This window comes from Microcebus murinus, chromosome 16, assembly GCF_040939455.1.
Source record: "Microcebus murinus isolate Inina chromosome 16, M.murinus_Inina_mat1.0, whole genome shotgun sequence".
Lineage (NCBI taxonomy): Eukaryota > Metazoa > Chordata > Mammalia > Primates > Cheirogaleidae > Microcebus > Microcebus murinus.
The window spans coordinates 35018100-35039913 of record NC_134119.1 but is presented as its reverse complement, the minus strand read 5'-3'; the positions used below and the strand labels follow the sequence as shown (position 1 = coordinate 35039913).

The following is a 21814-nucleotide window of genomic DNA, read 5'->3' as shown; positions in this document are numbered from 1 at the left end:
ACGCAATTTACTGGAGAGATGAACTGCTCATGCTGAGATAATTAGCATCACATGGCATTTTAAGCAGCTATCTGCTATACTTGAGCTCCCTGAAACAGCAACAGGAGGTGGCTATGAAATTATTATAGTAATACAGTATGTACTACAGTTAATTTTAAGCAGTTATGATTTAATACTACATCTTTATTTATATTCCTCTATATGTTTACATTACATTACTACAAATGGTGCCACGTACAATCTGTGTTTGTGTGCATAAGTTTTATAAATTTTAACTTTTTATAATAGATTTGTGTATATTTTATGGTAGTAAATAATAAAGACTAGTGTCTACATATATATACATATATGCATACGTGCATATATTTTATGCATTGATGACACAGCTAACTTTAAATTTTTTCAGTATGTCTGGGCAGTTTGCAAGGCAGTATTTCTAGGCAGTATGCAGTCTGCAAGTTTTTGTAAATTGTCACAAATCTCCAAAAAAAACTTGTCCAATATATTTTATCGAAAAAAGTCCAAGAATGAATGGACCCATACAGTTCAAACCCATGTTGTTCAAGGGTCAACTGTATTTCTTAAATAATAAGCCCTGAAAGTCAAAATTACTCTTTGATCCATGGGCTACAGAATGGACACTGTATTAGCAGACATGAAAACATTAATTTCCTTGTACATTTCCATCAGAGCTCTTGAGTGACCAGGTAGATTGCCAATGAATAGGAATATTTTGAAAGAGATCTTTTTTTCTGAGCAACAGGTTTGAACAATGGGCTTAAAATATTCAATAACCATGCTGTAAACAGATGTGCTGTCATCAAGGCTTTATTGTTCCATTTATAGAGCACAGGCAGAGTAGATTTAACAATTCTGAAGGGCCCTAGGATTTTTGAAATGGTAAATGAGCATTGGCTTCAACTTAGTCACCAGCTCCATTAGCCCCTAAACAAAAGAGCCCGCCCTCTGAAGCGAATACTGACTTCTCTCTAGCTATAAAAGTCCTAGATGTCATCTTCTTTGTATAGAAGGATGTTTCATCTACACTAAAAATCTATTGTTTAGTGTAGCCACTTTCATCAATGTTCTTAGCTAAATTTTCTGGATAACTTGTTACAACTTCTACATCAGCACTTGCTGCTTCACACCTTGCACTTTCATGTTATGGAGATGGCTTCTTTCCTTAAACTTCATGAACCATCCTCTGCTAGCTTCAAACTTTTCTTTTGTAGCTCTTCACCCACTTCTCTCAGCCTTCACAGAATTAAAGAGAGTTAGGGCCTTGGCTTCAGGGAACGTTGTGGATAATTTGATTTTCTATTTAGACCACTCAAACTTTTTCCGTATCAGTAATAAGGCTGTTTCACTTTCTTTCTTTCATGTGTTCACTGGAGTAGCACTTTTCCTTTGCACTCACATTTGGCTAACTGATGCAATGTGCCTAGCTTTCAGCCTACCTTGGTTTTCTTTCTTTTTTTTCAGACAGAGTCTTGCTCTGTCGCCCCAGCTAGAGAGCAGTAGCATCATCATAGCTCACTGCAACCTCAAACTCCTGGGCTCAAGTGATCCTCCTGCCTCAGCTTCCCCAGTAGCTGGAACTACAGGTGTATGCCATCACACTTGGCTAATTTTTTCTATTTTTAGTAGAGGTGGGGTCTCATTCTTGCTAGTCTTGAACTCCTGACCTCATACAATCCTCCCACCTCTGCCTCCCAGAGTGCTAGGATTATAGGTGTGAGCTACCATATCCAGCTACCTTAGCTTTCAACACACCTTCCCTAAAAAGTTTAATCGTTTCTAGCTTTTGATTTGAAGCAAGAGACATGCAATTCTTCCTTTTACTTGAATACTTAGAGGCCACTGTAAGGTTACTAACTGGCCTAATTTTAGTATCATTTTGTCTCAGGCATTAAGGAGGCCCTAGGAGAGGGAGAGAGATAGGGGAGCTGCTGGTTGGTGGAATAGTCAAAAGATAAGCAACACTGATGATTAAGTTCACCATCTAATATGGGGCACGGTTCATGGCACTCTAAAACAATTACAATAGTAATATCAAAGATCACAGATCACCATAATAGATAAAATAATAATGAAAAATTTGAAATATGTGAGAATTATCAAAGTGTGACACAAGGACACAAAGTGAGCACATGCTATTAGAAAAATGGCACCAACTGCCATTTGACTTGCTCTAGGCAGAGCTGCCACAAACCTTCAATTTGTAAAAAAAATGCAGTTATCTGTGAAGTATAATAAAGTGAAGTACAACAAAACAAGGTATGCCTAAAATATGTAGGGCTGAGATGAAAAAACAGGTCTGAAAAAAATGAATCTACAGTTTACTCATAGAACAGTGATATTATAAAGAACTGCCTTTGGTTATGAAGTAGCATGTATAGTATGGTCTCATTTCTATAAAATTATATGTAAATATATATGGTAGGATTTCTGGAAAACTTAACTTTTTCTGTTATACTTTTCCATGCTTTGTTTCTTTAAAATAATGATCATGCATATTTTAATAATCAGAGTAAAAGTGGGTCTTTTTGGGGGGTAGGATGTAGAATCTATCTGCTTCTCAAAAATATTTGATTATTCTGAAAGGTTGTAGACAGGCACCAGCCAAACTATCTCATCTATTTTTTGAAAGTGGCTCAATTCTATATCTAAAGTACAGTGATAACAGACTGAGGCTTTTTATAATGTATTCCATGAATCCCAGAAAGACACAAAACCAGAGAAAAGCTGCCCAAGATCAGACAGGTACAGGAAGGAAAGTCAACAACAAGAACCTACCTGGAAGTGAGTGCACAGATAACCTTGCTCCACTGCTCCACCACTGCTGGGTGGTGCCTCCAGTTAGCCACCATTTCCTTGGCTGTTTTCCAATAAGGAGGTGTTGGGAAGCACCGAGTACAAGCTAGTAACCACACCTCAAAGAGAACACCAATCAACTTCTCTGCCAGATTCTCAGCAATGCCACCTTACCAATAAAAAGAAAATATCTTTGGCAAACTTATTTTTAAAGCAGAATCTTTAATTCATCAATTTAGGAGAATTGAGGAAAAAATTAAAATAACTGCAATGTTAAGTTTTGACTTTCAAATAACCATTTAATAGTAAAAATGAAAAGTGATTCTTAGGAGCTCTGTGAAGAAAATCATGGATACCCGTAGCTCAACAAATTATTACTTTGAAAGTTTTCAAATGGCCCTGTTCAGTTTTTTACTGAAGATCTTAATCTTCCAGCAAGGGGGACAGTGGCACACAGGAAAGCATGAATAGGATAAATGCCTACAATGAATGAGTGACTACCTTATGGGCCAAGTAGTTCATACATATGACCTCACATAATCTTCACATTAATTCTGCAGGATAGATATTTGTAATGCCCAATACCAACTGTTAATTATGCCCATCTTGAAGATGAGAAAACTTAGATTTAGGATAACAAGTTTAAATAACTTGTCAAAGTTCACACAGCCAGGGAGAATCAAAACAAACATTCAGGTCTTTCTACCTCAAACTTTGTCATAAAATGCCCTGGGTATTTAAAAGCCACCCTTCAAGGGAAAGAGAGAGACAAATACAGGAGCAGAAGGACTGGTGCTGGGCAGGATAGAGCCTTAACCATGAAGATAGAGCTGCTCCTCTGTTATGAGCCCTGGAACCAGGAAGAACAACAGCAGTGGTCTTAACCCTGCATAGCTCCAGAAGGCAAAGTTGGAACTAGTGGGAAAAGTTATAAGGATGTGTATTTCAAATAAGCAAAACCAAAGTTTCAACAACAAAGAGCTCAAGAAGGGGATGAATTGCCTGCCTCGGGTTGCTGAGATCCCTGGCATGGGGAGTGAGTAGCAAAGAGCTGATGAATCAATGACTGGCCAGCTATCATCAATACCAGACAGGGTAGTCCTATTATGGGGTCCCTTCCCACACTAAAATTCTGTGATTTCTTTTAGATATTCCCCTGGACACTGCATCTTTTTGAGAGTACAGACACGCTCAGTAAAGAGTGTCAGCAGAGAGAGTACACAGATGAAGAAGCAACAAGGGAACTTGGAACTAGATAATCAACTTACACTTTGTGTACACTGTGCTATAACATACAAAGCAGGCCTTCTGAAATATACTCTACAGTTGTATAAAACTGGAGGCTTTTTAATGACTAGCTAATAAATGGTATACTGGCATACTTACAAATAGACCACTTAAAAACTTTACAGGCTTCATTTACTAAGTGAAATACCTTCTGTCACTCAAGTTTTCGGAGTCTACTTTGATAACTACTTGTAATAAGATATATTATCTATAGGCTCTAATTTAGTTAGTTGTTTCTTATACAGGCTCTATCCTAATATACTAAACAAGCTATAGTTCCTATCATTATCAAACATGCATAATTCACTGAGTCCCTCCCTACCTTAGCAAAATCATTACTACAGGTAAAATAAATTCATTAGTGCTAAAGTCATATTGTGCTTTTGAGGGTTTCCATTCTAAGAATTATTAACCTTGATTTGTAAATTTTCATGCCAAAAATTTAAATACCCAATGACTCTATCACTCATTAAGTTTAAAGCTGAACTGTATTTGGAGCTCAGGAAAAAAATTAGAAAAAATAAAAATAAACAAACCTTGAACAGTTGGCGGGGCCAGAAGTATGTCATTAATCTGCAGAAGAAACAACAGTAAGACTTCCCAGGTTTCTCGGGCCATGATAGATGACTCACGGGCCAGTTTCTGAATGGCTCTCAGGACCTGTAAGCATAGTCGGATCTGACTGGAACCCTGTTCCTGTCTGAAGAAGACAGACAGATATCACTCACAAGCCTGAGGAGAGATAGCAACAGCTTAAGAATAGGTGACTTATGGATGCAGCAAGCAGTGGTCCAATGAAGCTCCCTAACAGTATGGCAGAGAGGACTAAGCACACCCTCTTCAGTTTAGACCTACTTCTTCCCTGTTATATAGTTTGGCATTCTGGGAACTCAACCTACCACTCCTCTGAGAATATGGAAAGCTTTCGGGAGGAAGGAGGGAATACTAGAATGTAAACTTCACTTCTGGATTTTCTATAACTAAAATGTGCCTAACATATAATAGCAGGTACCCAATAGATGTCTCCTGAATGAATGAGTAAATATCCACAGCCACCCCAGCTGCTCACACTGAACCTATCAAATAACCGGCCTTTGCATTCTTTTGAAGTTTTGTTAAACATACATTCATAAGAATTCTGCATGTGATTTCACAATGCTCACAGTCTCTTCAAAGTGCATATCTGTTAGAGAAAAGCCTATGGGCCCAATAGAATAGCTTAACAGGTCCCTAAAATTGATGAGGTAGGTAGGCATTGCCTCAGAAATGAGCACCTGCTACTGCTGCTCTAATAAAAAAGAAAACTTAACCAAAAATATAGTCTCCAAAGGTTCCCAAGATACCCTGGAACAAAAGTTTTAAGACTCTCTTTAGTCTGCAGGACCATTTTTCTCAGAAATCTCATAAAGAAGGGCAATCTGTAAAATAGATCAAAGTACTGTGGCTAAGACTGAAGAGGAAGATAGAGGTCCAAGCCCCAGCCCTTACTATTAGTTTCCAAAATGAACCACTAAGAATTTTGAGAATAGTAGGAAACCTACTATATTAGCAAATGGTGAGATGGCCTCTACATCTCTTTTGTGAAACTTAAGTATCAAATAGTTTCTGAAATAAATCTTTAAGCCAAGTTTCTAGACATTGTGATTGTCACAATCTAAAATAGATTTCAGAAACACGTCTAAATCACAATTACCTCCTAAAGAAATTCCAGAAAATGAAGAGATTGTCCCTAGAACCCTCACCCCAACCTTAGAATAGAGATTCTCAGATTCTGGGCCATAACCCAGAAAACTAGACACTTACCCTGGAGTTGCAAGTAAATGATACCACTCACTGTGTTTTCCTTAAAGAAGTCAGATCTAAAGCAAAATGATGAGACAATTGCCTAGGAAAAGCCAAGCACTCCCAAGAATAGGGAGATGTCCCACAGTGAGTTAAAGGTGAATCTAGTCCTTGTAAAGCCATGAAACTCAAGTTTGTATCTGTTGTTCTGATTTACTTGAAGGAAAATAACAAGTTATATAACAGCCCTGAACTTCAATTAGCCATATAAGAGGAAGCCCAGAATAAGAAATAAAAATATCACTAGCAGCCCTGGGAGCGACACTCTTCCAAGCTAACAATTAACACTGCATGCCTCCCAAATGGTAACCTAGGCCTACCCACAATTTCCAGGTACTTGCCCACTGGCAGGAAAGGAAATACCTGCTCCTCGGGTACTGAGGCTCCTCCTCACTCAGAAGGCCTAAATTCAGGAGCAGGGTCCAAGTTTCTAAAGCTAAGAGAAATAAGGTAACCTTTACATAAAAATAAACAAAAGGTCTAGACACCAGAGATTTTCCTTTCCCCCCAAAATTTTCAAGAATAACTTGTGATCTTTAGAAAAGCTGCTTTAAAACAGGGGCTGATGAACTATGGCCAATGGATCAAATCTAGCCTGTAAATGGAGTTTACAAATCTGGCCTGCCATCTTTGTAAGTAAACTTTTATTGGAACATAGTCGTGTTCATTCATTTGTGTACTGTTTATGGCTGCTTTCATGCCACACCAGCAGAGTTGAGTAACTGTGACACCATATGGCCCACAAAACCTAAGATACTTACTTTACTAACTGGCTCTTTATATAAAAAGTTTGCTAACCACCACTTTAGAACAATATGTTTTTTAAAGTACTATATATTGGAGCAATTAAATCTTAATCAATTTTTACAAACGGTTCATTCTTCACTCAATTATGAAAAAAATCACATTGATGGGCAAAAGAAAAAGGTTACATGTACTCTGCCTTAATCTCTAGCAAAATGGCAGTTCCCTCTATTTTGAGTGTCAGTTCTTACAAAATCAACCAATTAAGTAAACTTAGTTGACAATTTCATGATATGAATCAAATAAATGAAATTTCAAATAATTGGAGATGGGATCATAACACCAATATTTAGCATTGAAAATATTCAGCTAATCTTCCTAAGACATCACTGGCCAGGAAAAAAAACTCTAATACTCAGCTCTATACCCTCTCGGAATTTACTAACTCTTATGCACACAAATTTTGGAGAAAACAAGCTAATTACCAAATAGTAAAATAATTTATAAGGTAATCATGTTTTACAAAAGAGAAAAGTAAGAGCAAAAGCCTAATTAACTCAGTTTTTTTCATCAATACAATTAACTAAGCACTGAGAGGGTGGTATGGGTACGATGGGGAAAGAGACACAGTGACAATACAACTCATGAGACTGTCCTAAGCGCAAAGAAAAAAACCAGTAAACTAGTTTCCTAAATGGGATGACAAGAAAGCATTAAAGCTATTATACCATTTTAGAAGAACCTGCTTACCTATAAGCAATATACTAATACTGACAACCATTTCCTATTATTTCCATCTGAAATCAATAAATACAAGCAACATGCACTTAATTCACACCTAAGATAATATCAGTACCGCACCAAGTACTATGGAAGCCCAAAACATAGACAGTCCAGTTCCTGCCCTCAAGTTGGTTAGTTGGGGAAAAGAAACATATACATTTTAAAAGATAAGCAATAAAACAGTGAGAGATACAAGAGTGGTACAGAAAGTACCATACAAGTTCAGAGAAAGTGTGATTACTGTGGGCCTGGGCTGTCAAATTAGACCTATCCTTGCAAGGCAGAATTTAAGATGAACCAATAAGAGCGAGTGGTGGACAGCTAAGAGATGGAGAAACGGAAGAGGAAGACAAAAGGACAGATAATGATGGGAAAGATCTTCAAGGAGTCCTAGGAAAATGTTTAACTTATGAGTCTGACTAAAGAGATACAGAATTAGCAGCATCTAGTCTGGTTAGGGGCAAGATTACAGCAGGCATTTCATGCAAGGTAAGCTGTCTGCGCACCTAAACCAACAACCAGAGTTCTTAATGGAAATTTCTCTTTTTTCATTCATATTTTCCAAAGTAATCTTCCTTCTACATTTAGGAAGTAAAATGTACAGACCTAGTTTTCAAAGTCCCTCACCATCTAACCGACCAAAAGCTCTAACCAGAACTTTTCCAAAAGGAGGCAACTCCCATTGTCCCTTCACAGACATAAAACATGGCTGAAAATAGATCCTCACAAACAGGTAGGAAACTAATTTTCTTCTCCATTCTTTTCTGTATTCCCCAAAATCTTTACGAGAATATATAATTCTTTTACAATCAGAAAATAAAAATAAAAATAAGCACAACTAAGACAGATAATCTTACATTTTGATATTTAAGGCCTTTGCCTCAAAAGATGGAAAAAAATCAGTAATAATAGTTAAGAGTACTTCTTTGGCTTACTACACATTTAATAACAATTTCAAGTATCTTCATTTTCTTATAGCAAAGATTCATTTTAAGGTAGAAGATTTAGTTGCTTTTTGCTTAAGTGGAGACAAGAATTATGATAGACAAAAGTATGTTTTTTTGAGAAGGAAAGAATGTCACAGTATTTTAATATCTAACAGCTATCAAATTATAGAAGCCAAAAGCCTTTAAAACGAACACATACCTGTTAAAAACTCCTAGTACACAATTATATAAGACCATCTCTCCTATCATTAATATTAATACAATCTTTAATTGAATGAGTAAAGTCACTGTTAAGACTAACAATAAAATCAGCTCCTAAAAAACAGTAATATTTATGAATATTTTACTATGATCCTAATAATGGGCCAGATAGGTATAGCTTACCTTGGTACAAAAAGATTTTGCAGGTGTTTTAGTATACTTTGAACATATAGATTAGGTTCTTTAATAACTGGCAATGGAATAGAATCTTTCGGCAACACTAAAGCCATAATCCAATCTGTATATACATCAACACAGTATTTTACAGTCTCTCCATCCAACGGAAGAGTCAGTCCATAGCAAATTACTTCCATAGTCCATTTTACCTAAACAAAATAAAGTATCCATATAGAATTATTATATATTCCTATCTATATCTCTGTAGACTGATTTAAAATGTTCACTTTTTATTGTCAAAAACCTCTAAATTGACAGTATATTCATCTCAACACACATATCAGATATAATGTACTTTTCACATATCAACCATACTCATACAACATTTCCCAAGCAAAAGATTTAAGAAGAAAATTAGTTATTTTTAAGTATCAAGCCTATGTTGGCTTTTATCCTTTAGTATTATTATCAGTATTATTTGCTCTATGAACTAAAAAGTAAAGGTCATTTCAATTTTTCCATAGAGATTAGAGGTGCAAAAATAGAAAATTTCAGATTTTTTCCTCCATTTAATTCGTATATGGGTGTGTCATTTAGGAAATAACGTACATAAATTCAGTTACATTCCATCTCTAGGTTATGCAACATGAATAAACAACAGGAAGGAAGATAAACTGTTTAACTCTTATTTTACACTTGCTTTCCCTGCCAAAAAAAAATAATATTTAAAATGAAGAACAAACACAGGTGAGAAGGGATTGAAGCTGGATAAGATCTTAACAAGGCATTTAGCTGTGCTAAAGGAGTTCCAGCCTCCTGGCCCAGCTAAATCACACCCCAGGGGCTAACAGAACTTGCCTAAGAGACTGCTGAAGCTCTGCTTGAAGTCCTAAAGAATAAGAGAAAGGGGAAATACTTCAATTTGCAAAAGAGGATGAAACTACATTCCAGACGCTGTGGACTGGAAAGTTTAAGTGAATTCCAGACAAAACTTTGAGACAAATTACTAAGCAGATGATCCATGAACACCTATAAAACAGAAGCATAATCCCTGAGAACCGGCCTGCTGGAAAAGATCAAGTTATGCTGGACCAGCTTCATTCCTTTATTAACAGGGTTACTATTAAGAGCTGACAACTGTATGTATAGTTCTTGCAGTTTATAAAGCCCTTTCATAAATACCATCTAACTATCACAATAACCCTGTGTGAGAGGGCATATTATACTTATTTTATACATAAGAAATCTGAAGCTAAGCAAGATTAAGCAATTTGATCCAAGTAACTGTTTTATACAAGGTGGAGCTGAAAACTTCAACCCTGGTCTTCAACTAGAAATGTGAAGCTATTCTCACCATGCCATTAGTAGACTTCACTGGCAAAGGGGTATCTGGGCTTTAGCAAGAAATCTGGACAAATCTAGGATATCCTTGCAGACAAGATGGAGACATATGGTCCAGAGGAAGGTAGAATGGCTAGATTTATAAATGGTTGAAACACTGCATGACAGAATAACAGTGGATTAATGTACCAAGATCAATTTGGAAAAAGAAGCCATTGGCAATGCCAAAGGCCCTGCCAAGATTTGTTGTTTTTCTTTTTTTTTTTTTTGAGACAAGGTCTCACTCTGCTAGAGTGCAGTGGCACCATCATAGCTCACTGCAGTTTCAAACTCCAATTGAGAAGTTGCACTACACTGGGCTCAAGCGATCCTCCTGCCTTAGCCTCTCACAGGAGGTGTCACCATGCTCAGGGAATTTTTTTTTTTTTTTTTACTATTTTGTCAAGAAAGGGATCTTGATATATTGCTCAGGTTTGTCTTGGACTCTTGGCCTCAAGCAATTCTCCTGCCTTGGCCCTCCCAAAAGTGCTAGGATTACAGACATGAACCACCATGCCCGACCAAGATTTTAACTTAGGGGAAAACAAGAAAAGAAAAATAGAGTTTATGATGATCATCTGTAAATATCACAAAGCTAAAAATGATGGCCAACTTGACGGACAGAAATTCAAGATTCAAAAAGACTTCAACAGCTTAAAAGCAAAGTTGAATCTAAGAAGATAAATACATGTATTAAATTTTTTAAGCTCAAAAAACTATAAAGGCTAAGGGTAGGAAATATATGGTTTAACAGCAATAAATGTTAAAGAAGTCTATAACAGCACAGTAATGCTATGACATATTTGGAGGGGAGCAACTGGATTTAGCCACATAAGAGAAAAGATTTTAGTTCTTCCATGCTTCAAAATGGTTAAAAAAAAAAATAAAAAAATAAAAAAAATAAAAAAAAAAAAGAAGATTTTAAAAGAGGTCACAGGTCCCTACTTATCAGATGAAAGACAAAGGAGAAGATATCTTTGGTGATATCTTCACACAATAGTTTAATTTTATAATTCTAAAGGACACCAAATTCAAGGATTATTCTCTCATATCCTCTTGAGGGTGGGAAAGGAGAGCGAGTAAGTGCTGCACCAGAGCACCTCTGTCTACCCACGTGCCCTCTCTTCCCAGGAGAAGGCAAGCAGTCATAGACACTCCAAGAGGAGAGAGCACCAGGGCCGGTGCTAGTCCTCAGGGTAAATCTAGGGTTCTCTAAAGAGAAAATGCTCCTCAGACTGAAGGCCTTTGCCCTTCAGTGACCCATGGCCCAGGGAGGATAAGTGCCTCTAGAGCTGCAAGCTTTAGTTTTATATCTAAGTCTAATCTCTCCTTCATGAGAAACCAAAAGGTAAACAGAAAAAAAAGGGTCTGAGAAATAGAGCTCAGTTTTTGGTAAACATGAAGCCTGAAGGCTGTATGAGCTTCCTTGACACAGGGGATAAAGTTCTAATCCTGCATCTTAGCCAAAACTCATACTAGAAAGCTCCTGTGTCACTCCATTCTCAGGGCCCCTTCATGACTTCCCACTGGCAACTTAACTTCAGCTCAGACTCCTGAACCCAGAAATAAAGGACTAGCTCCAGAGCTGGTCCAAGAGCCCCTATCTTTAGGAACAGCAAACACAACCCCAAACCCAACCACCTGGGCTCACAGCCAGAAGGGCTTAGCTGCTTTGCAGCACTCTTAAACCTGGAAGCCAAGCAAGGGTAAGCAGGAACAGGGATAGGTGAGAGCTCAAGCTCAGCAAATACATGTAGGTGGAAAACTTGACATAAGATAGGCCTTCAGATTGCTGAGCCCAGGAGTGTGAGGTTGCTGTGAGCTAGGCTGACGCCACGGCACTCACTCTAGCCTGGGCAACAAAGTGAGACTCTGTCTCAAAAAAAAAAAAAAAAAGATAGGCCTTCAGTCAGGAGCCATCTCCAAGTAGGAATAAGGCCTTCCAAACACACCTCTAATGGAAATCAGAAGACTGAGCCTAAGCCTGTAATACAAAGCGAGATGAAACAAGACCTGGAAAATGGGCTACACATCTACTCGCCATCAAATTGGTACTGACAGACTAAAACTATGGTGCTCAAAAAATGGTAGTGTTCAACAGGGATTTGGGGGGGAGACCCACATCTTAAGGATGTGGTGAGCATTGTAGGGGGGAAGAGATTACCTCTATCCCTTTTTAGGGAGAGGCAAAGATACACACTGTAACCAAAATGTCTAAAAAAAAAAAAAAATCTGTTATTGGGAGGTGGACAGGTGGAAGGGGGGAGGGGAAGGGTATGCAATTACATGGTGGGTGCAGTGTGCACCACCTGGAGGCTGGGCATGCTTGAAGCTCTGGCATAGCGGGGTGGGGAGTGGGGGCAGGGGCAACATATGTAACCCTAACAATATTTGTACCCACATAATATGAGATAATAAAAAATAATTAAAAAAAAAATAATATATATATATGTTTAAAAAAAAAAACTGAGCCTAGAGCTTAGGGGAAAAGGCCTGACACTCAAGTCTCTGTCTTGAGTGTAAACTCTACAGTTCTCCTCTTAACTCAAGAGGAGAACTGGGCACGGCTGGTAAAAAGTCCCAATAGCAAAATGGTACAACCGTTCCTATAACTCCCACAAACTCTGAGTCTCAGCCCTCAACCCAAATGGGATCAAAATTGAGAAGTTGCACTACATTGGGCAGAAATCCAGTAAAAAGTCAACATTAAAAAAATTCTTAACAAATTCATATCTTCACACAATAGAATGAAATGAAGAAACACTTACTTCTTTGTCAGTTTTTAACAAACTCTCACTGCCAGCCACTGAAGGGGTACCTAACGTCTGCCCAAGAGGACGGACCACAGCATTTGCCACCTCTCGTCCAACACTCTCTGGATAGCTGTGCAGCACACTGGTATGGCCCTGATCATTCTGAATCACCAAATGTAGTGACCTCCACTCAGAGTACATCGTGCCGCTAAAATACTATCCAAATGGCACCTGAAAAGACAAAACAGAAATGTCAAATTATACTACTGCAAATTAATAAAAATACAACATAGATTTACTCTACCTGGTGAGATAAAGAAGACTGCAAACATACCTGCCTCTAGAAGACAGGAAAAAACATTTATTTTGGGAATGTTCCAAAACCTTATGGTGAGATTAGGTAGGAAGGCAGACTCTGAGAAGCAGTTCTTTGAGCACCTCTCCAAAAGAGCGCTCAAAAACTCTGGAGCAGAGCTGGGAAGACGGCCATTGTGCAAGGGAATAAAATGATCAGATGTGGGATACTCACGTGTAAGGGAACCCTCCCTATTCAATGGTTCCAGGAAAGAAAAACATGGGAGAGCAAAGTGCCCTAAGCAGGAAGGGGAGACAAAGGAGAGTTTATCCTAAGACCCAGACATTTCAGTCAACAGCTTCTAAGTACCTACCATGTGCTAGAAACATCTCTCTGCAATTTCCCAGCAATGTCCTCAAATTAGCCTTTAAAAATTACTTGAGAGTATTTCATTCCTGCAGCAATGGTGCTCAAACTTCCACTAATAGGACATTCAAAAGTCACAGTGTTCTTTAGAAAACATATTAAGAGCTGCCACTTATTAAGCATTTATTATATGCTATTCATATAATCACTAAAACAACCCTATGACTATTCAGTAATGTTATCCTCATTTCACAGATGAAAAAACAGAGGCATTAGAGGGGTTTGCTTCTTACCTGAAGCTTCGGAGCTATAACAGGATAGAGCTGGGTTACAACATCTGCTGAGCCCAACATCTGTTGGGCTCCAGGGACTATGCTCTTAGCCACGGCATGTACTTCCTATCCTTATTCTAGACACCCTCCATAGCATGTACTGCCTCTCCCTAAACTGTACATGCTCTATGAAATGATATCTAAGTCTACCACACAGATGAGAAATTTTAGCTGCAGAAAACATATCTGTATGAATGCAATGTAAATATTACAACCATAAATGCCATACTCATAAAAAGAATCAAGGATGATTAGCCCTTTCAATTCATTTCTATTAAGTTCCATTTTCTACTTTCTCTGACATCTGCTTGCCCAGCCAACAGTTTAAGCAAAATACATGGGTACAATTAATCTATCCCTTAAAATCTACTTTTTCTTCAAATTGGGAAGAGACTAGCATTGTTTAATTTTATCCTAGAAAATCTCATCCCAGCTCACCAAACATCGGTTTTCAAGAGTACATGACATTTGAGGATCATGGACTTACAGAGTGAAAATCAAACTCCTTAGCTTGAGAGTAAAAGCTACTCACAGTCTGGTCCCAAACTACCTTTCTTTCTTCTTTCCATATACAGGAATCTACCACTTTTCCTCCCCCTTCTCTTTCTTCTCTCCCCATTCTCTTTCTCCTCACCCATCCTGTTCAATCTATTCAGCTTCTTTTGCAATCTGAGGAACTCTGGGCCCAGAAGCCTTTCGGTGACTCTATGGGGATCTTGTGAACTCCTTGTCCTCTGAACCTTTCCCCGAAAATGGGAAGGCCGGAGATATGGACCAGCATCTTAAAAGGTGCCTACAACTCAAAGGAAGGATAGATGCATCTGACTACTAAAATTGCCTCAGTTTCCTCATGGATATTCTATAAGGATTCACCCAAGTATATCTTGGTGCTCTGTCCCCAGAAATAAGTACTCTCAAAAATGGAAGGGGAAAAAGGGAAAGCTCTGATAGGGAGCCATCACCATGACAAGACAACTTATTCCCATACCACACATTTTTTGTCTTTTTTTTATTAACATATACATATATATAAATGCATATATGTAATAAATGTATATACAAGTGTACATACAGTAAATATATACAAACTACATAGTCTCATATAACTGCACAAGAATATTATACTACAGGGATTTTTGTTCTGTTTTAGTGTAGATTTTTACCATTTTCTTTTTTTTTTTTTTTTTGGGGTCATCCTTTAGCTTGTAGATTTTTACCATTTTCATTTGGCTTCATTTGCTGACCAAATAATCCCTTCCCTGGGTAGATAATCCATGTTAACAACTTAAGATTTCCTCCTGTATTTTGCTCCACCCTAACTCAACCATATAAAAGTGAGTTATATGTATGCACAGCCAGGGTTGTATATTTTATCTTGTTTTTTCATTCAACAGTACCTCATGACTATCCCTCCAACTAATAGATTCTTTTTAATGGTTGTGTAATATTCCACGCCATGGGTGTGACATAATTTACTCAACCAGTCTCTTCATGATGTGCATTTACTTCATTCCCCATTTTTTTGTCACCAGGAAATAATGATGCAATAAACATGCTTGTTCATATATCCTTAAGCAGTAGCCTTTTTATTTCTATAAAATAAGTTCCTAAGAGTGAAACTCTAGATCAAAGGATATATGAATTTTTAATGTTATTAGGGTTTACTAGATTACATCCTCAAAAAAGCTGGAACAATTTTCATTTATATTAGGAACAGATGAGAGCCCTTCCCACCTCTCATCCACCACTCCCCACTCCCACCAGAAATCAGCATTATTTATTTATGCTAATTTGACAGATATGAAATGAAATTTCATTGTTCTAGCCAAATATTTACTTTCATTTTATAACTTCTGGATTTTAGTCTAGCTTAGAATGTTTCTCCCTCCCATGCCCTCTATCACTGTTTTTCAAACTGTGGTTCATAAATAAATACAATGGTTAATTCTTCTGTTTTTAATTATATGGAATAGGATATATGATAAGAGCATCACACACAGTAAAGGTAAGGAATGTTCTGTGAAACTTGTTTCATTTGCAATATATGCATATGTTCTGGGTCACAATGAAAAATACATTTCTTACCATAGATCTCAGTCCAAAAGTTTGAAAACATAACCCTAATGTGAATATGTAGTCTCCTAGATTTTCCTGTAAGATAATTATTTAATTCTTCATATTTAAGTTCTATGTTCATCTGAAATTTTCTTCTATAACTGGTATAGGAAAGGTCCAATTTTATTTTCTTCTACATGTATGGTCAATTATGCCAGCATCATCTCTTTTTTTTTTTGAGACATTCTCGCTTTGTTGCCCAGGCTAGAGTGACTGCCATGGCATCAGCCTAGCTCATAGCAACCTCAAACTCCTGGGCTCAAGCGATCCTTCTGCCTCAGCCTCCTGAGTAGCTGGGACTACAGGCATGCGCCCCCATGCTTAGCTAACTTTTGCTATATATATTAGTTGGTCAATTGATTTCTTTCTATGTATAGTAAAGACGGAATCTTGCTCTTGCTCAGGCTGGTTTTGAACTCCTGACCTCAAGCAATCTGCCTGCCTCAGCCTCCCAGAGTGCTAGGATTACAGGCGTGTGCCACCACGCCCAACCTGCCAGCATCATCTCTTAAAAATAAATTTTTTCCTACTGAACTGAAATACCAATTCTGTCACATATTAAGTTCTTATTTATTCTGGAATTTATTTATGAATCTGTTCTGTTCAACTATTTGTCTATTCCTATGCCAACGCCATAGTGATTTAATTTCAGTGGTTTTATAAAATGTTTTAATATCTGGAAAGGAAGTTCCCACCACCCCTACTATTCTTTTTCAAAACTTTGTTGGCTATTCTAGGCATTTATTTTTCTATATATAACTTGTTATTTTATCTAATTCAAAAAATCAACAATGAAACCTTGCTAGAATTTCAAGGGGAACTGTTTATACCACCTTCCTAGCCTCATCTTCTATAGACACTTTGCCATAACATTCCCAACCTCTGGCCACAAAGAACTACTGATGATTGCTCAAACCCAACATGTTCTTTCATACTCTATGTTACTGTCCATGCTCTTCCCACTGACTGAACTGCCATTCCCTGCCTTGACCAACCTTATGAAGTATTCACCCTTCAAAGCCTAGCTCCAATGTCCTCTCCTTGGTAAAACTTTTCTTGACTTCTCAAACCAGCTCCTCCCAGCTGACTGTGTATCACAGGCTGCTAAAGCTGCACATTAGATTATTAGCAGGTATCTTTACCACAAGAGTGTCATCCTTTTTTGAATGGGAACCTCAGCTCCTGAATCTCTGAGTAGTAGCACACAGTGGACACTGAATAAATGTCCGAGAATATCAAGGTTTACCAAAGGGAAAAAGGAAGACGTCGAAAGTATTCCCCCATTCCATTAAAGGATGTCCAAAATTTTATGTCACATACAAATAAAAATTAAAAAAAAATGTTCATTTGTTTTAAGTTAATTATTAGTAAAAATAAAAGTTGGATGGTTTCCAAATGGTAAAGGAATATTAATATTTAGTGTCTATTCCAGACAGCACATTAATGGAAGGGGGAAAAAAAGGTTTAAGGCAAAAAGGGACAAATTAGCTCTCAAATTCTCTTGTATACTTAATCATGTACAAGGATCTAGCTGAAAATGCAGACGCCCAGGCCCAATCCTGAACATACTAGAAAGCTCAATTCTGTAAATCTGGGCTGGTGCTTGAGAATCTGCATTTTAAGAAACAGTGACCACCCTTCTCAATTTGGAGGTAAAGAGAGTAGTATCACTCTTTCAAGAACATTAAGAAAAACCAATTAAAGCCAGTTAACGGCTCTTAAATCCTTTATAAGGCTGGACACTGTGGCTCATGCCTATACTCCTAGCACTTTGTAAGGCCAAGGCAGGATGGTTGCTTAAGACTAGGAGTTTCAGACTAGCCTGAGCAACATAGCAAGACCCCTTCACTACAAAAAAAAAAAAGAAAAATTAGCCAAGTGTGGTGAGAGTGTGCCTGTAGTACCAGCTACTCTAGAGGCTGAGGTAGGCGCAGTGCTTGAACCTAGGAGTTTGACGTTGTCGTGTGCTATGATGATGCCACTGCACTCTAGGATGGGCAACAGAGCAAAATACTGTTTCAAAAAAAAAAAAATCCTTCTTTTTAAAAGCTTTTTAAAGTTTTTCAATGCCAGAAATTTTCATTCTCTAAACATATTGTTTGAATGATTATATGTAAGAAAATGAAATAAATGCTTTCAAGAGGCATGTAAAGTAGAAAGGTATAGAAAGAATACAACAGAAAAGTTGAATTAAAATATCAAATTTTATGCAACAAAAAATAGAAAAATATAATAGAAAAAATGCTAAATTTTAACAAAATACAGATAGACAAAAAACATTAAGACAAAGAAGTACACTATGATTACAAGCACATTAAGTATAACAATGAAGAGAAAATAAAACTTAGAAACAAGCATGAAGAAATCAAAGAAACACAAAGTAAAGCAACTAAGATGTCATTTTGCACCTATTAAGCCAGCAAAATAAGTGATAAAACTCAACTCTGATTAAGAGGTAAGGACACGGGCCGGGCGTGGTGGCTCACGCCTGTAATCCTAGCACTTTGGGAGGCCGAGGCGGGCGGATTGCTCAAGGTCAGGAGTTCGAAACCAGCCTGAGCGAGACCCTGTCTCTACCAAAAATAGAAATAAATTGATTGACCAATTAAAAATATATATACAAAAAATTAGCCGGGCATGGTGGCGCATGCCTGTAGTCCCAGCTACTCGGGAGGCTGAGGCAGTAGGATCGCTGAGCCCGGGAGATTGAGGTTGCTGTGAGCGAGGCTGACACCACGGCACTCACTGTAGCCTGGGCAACAAAGTGAGACTCTGTCTCAAAAAAAAAAAAAAAAAAAAAAAAAAAAAGAGGTAAGGACACACTCAAGAGCTTAGGGCAATGGTTTTCAACAGAAAAAAGCCTGCCCCCTAGGGGCACTGTGCAAATATTAAGTGTGCTTTTGGTCGACACAAAGATTGGGGTGGGCTATTGGTATTTACGGCAAAGTCAGGAAATCTAGACATCCGGCAATGCATGAGACACTCCTACACAATGAACAATTATGCTACATCTCACATGACTTTTGAACATCTGCCAGAAAATCATTCTGTTCTCATTTGTCTAAGCCTAAAAATTTTAACTCCATTTTACATATGAATACAAAACATATTGTGCTATTTGAATACACTGAATTTTCTAGTGATGCAATTAATCTTGTAAATTGAGGCAAGACTGAACTTTATTACGTTTAGAACCTTATCACCTGTAATCCTAGCTCTCTGGGAGGCCAAGGTGGGCGGACTGCCCGAGGTCAGGAGTTCGAAACCAGCCTGAGCAAGAGCAAGACCCGTCTCTACTATAAATAGAAAGAAGTTAATTGGCCAACTAATATATCTAGAAAAAAAATTAGCCGGGCATGGTAGCACATGCCTATAGTCCCAGCTACTCAGGGAGCTGAGGCAGGAGGTTCGCTTGAGCCCATGAGTTTAAGGTTGCTGTGAGCTAGGCTGACGCCATGGCACTCACTCTAGCCTGGGCAACAAAGTGAGACTCTGTCTCAAAAAAAAAAAGAACCTTACCATACCAAGAATTGTTCACCACTCGAGAAAAATCACATCACCAATGGTATGCCACCTATGGTATCTGAGTTGCAAATCCCACATGTTGCTGCCAGGAACACAGTCACAGGGGACTACAGTGAGCTATGATGGGCCTTATTTAGCCCTTATTTCAAAATGTATATAGGAAAATATGTCAAATTATCTTACACCTCAACTTATATACAGACAAAAGCACCTGGCTACTTCATTATGCCCTGTAGTATATCTGTGCCTAAGTATTTTTATTGAAATAATATTAATAATTTTATTACAAGGATAGTAATCTATTTCTCATTTATTAGACAGTATTAGTGATTTTTTAAAAAAATTCTATGGGTTGGTACATTATATATTATCTATGAATTTCAGGATAAAAAAGTAGTCATTACCAAGTATTAAATCTAAGAAGATTGAAAACCCCCAGTGTAGAAATCAAATGTAATAAGCAGTAAAGTGGGTAGAATGGGCACTTATGGCAAACCAGAGCATACAGGCTCTAACGTAGCTGTTTAGAACTATGGGACCTGAAGGCTAAAAAATAAAAAAATTAAAAAAAGAAAGTAGCTCTATTTACAGCTACCACTCAGCCCCAGACAACTATCACCTTGACGGAACACAGACACAGAGTTGTCAGATAATCCAATTTTTCAAGAGACACAGAATATCTGGATATTTCTGTGAAGTCTCCTATTCTTTAAATGCTGGCAACTAAATTTGAGTTTTAAAAAAAAGCCACAATGTGGGCTGAAAAAGAACTTATCTATAGTTCAATCTATGGCTTTGATCAAAGATAAAAGCATACTCTAGTTGTGGTAACTGAATTAGCACAATCCTGTGGAAAGAGGAGAGTGAGGCATATACTATGGATGAGCTTGTTCCTGCCCTGGAATTCACCCCAACCCACCTATGCTGCAGGGGTTGAGCTTATAACACAACTATAGAGGTCCCATAACTTCATTTTGTTTCATTTTTGTTGCTGTTAGGAGAAAAAAAAGGATACAGGCAGAGTGTACTGACAGGTTTGGCAGGGTGAGTTCTGCTGGACCCAGTTTTGTCAGTGGCCAGCCTACTCAAACACACAAATAAGAACCTCCTCTTGCTGTTGCAGTTCAGGCTGTCCAATGCTACAAAACTCGGAGATCTCGGAAAACATCATTACTTTCAGAAAACAGAACTGCTGCATAGCCCAGGCCCTCCTAGTAAGGATGTCCACATCTGCATCAACCTCTCAGGACAGACAGCACCACGGCAAAACTCTGCTGTGTCTTGATCACCTGGTTCACTTGCCATGGGGCTATTTGAAACTCCATCCTGTCAATAAATTGGCACACTTATAAGGTACCTCAAGCTTATATACCATTTTTCTAACCATTTAACCAAGGGTAGCATGAACGTTTGGTCAGTACACAGCATGAAGATAAAGACCTTTATGATGATCCACTATCACTTTATGAATAAATATCTTTTATCTAACTTACTTTATTTTTTGAGACAGAGTCTTGCTCTGTTGCCAGGGCTGAAGTGCTATGGCATTAGACTAGCTCACAGCAACCTCAAACTCCTGGGCTCAAACGATCCTCCTGCCTCAGCCTTCCGAGTAGCTGGGACTAGAGGTGTGTGCCACCACACCTGGCTAATATTTTTCTATTTTTAGCTGCCCAGCTAACTTCTTTCTATTTTTAGTAGAGATGGGGTCTCGCTCTTGCTCAGGCTGGTCTCTCCTCCTGCCTCAGCCTCCCAGAGAGCTAGGATTACAGCTGTGAGCCACCATGCCCGGCCTTCTAACTTACTTTATTGTAATAATACAGTATATAATATCGGTAAGGCTTCCAGTCAATAGTAAGCTATTAGTATTTAAGTTTGGAGGGAGTCAAAAGTTATGTGTGAATTTTAAACAGCAGAGGGGGGCCAGTTCCCCTAACCCCTATGTTGTTCAAGGGTCAACTGTAGTTTTAACTGAGTGGTAGAACTGTTGGTACAATTTGATATAAGTTTTTATTAAGAAATCTTCATGTCATAGAATTGGAAAGTATATGTCAGCATCTTGACTATACATGTGAACATTCAGACACTGGCAGAGACCACCAAGTTGACTTATTCAATAAACAGTTATTTACCATCTCTTTGTACAATGTAGTGTTAAGACCATGAAGGAGAAAGATTAAAAGGACTTGGTTCCTGTTTTCAATTCGTTTATAGTTTAAGAGGGAAGATTAAGACTTATACATAAATAAGTAT

General features: G+C 37.9%; 1 protein-coding gene across 5 annotated transcripts in view; it reads right to left on the bottom strand.

The window, feature by feature from the left end:
* RALGAPB (Ral GTPase activating protein non-catalytic subunit beta) overlaps positions 1 to 21814 on the bottom strand; it is a 103153-nt gene that overhangs the window by 73794 nt on the left and 7545 nt on the right. For 4 of the 5 annotated variants that reach the window (XM_012755001.3, XM_012755003.3, XM_012755005.3 and 1 more), the window contains exons 2-5: positions 12944 to 13159; positions 8802 to 9004; positions 4638 to 4801; positions 2797 to 2983 (exon numbers count right to left, since the gene is read on the bottom strand). In XM_012755001.3, the coding sequence (XP_012610455.1) occupies positions 2797 to 2983; positions 4638 to 4801; positions 8802 to 9004; positions 12944 to 13129 (740 nt within the window). In that variant the 5' untranslated portion in view covers positions 13130 to 13159. Of the gene's footprint in view, positions 1 to 2796; positions 2984 to 4637; positions 4802 to 8801; positions 9005 to 12943; positions 18640 to 21814 lie in introns of those variants that run through there. The other variant, XM_076011116.1, reaches the window with a different exon arrangement.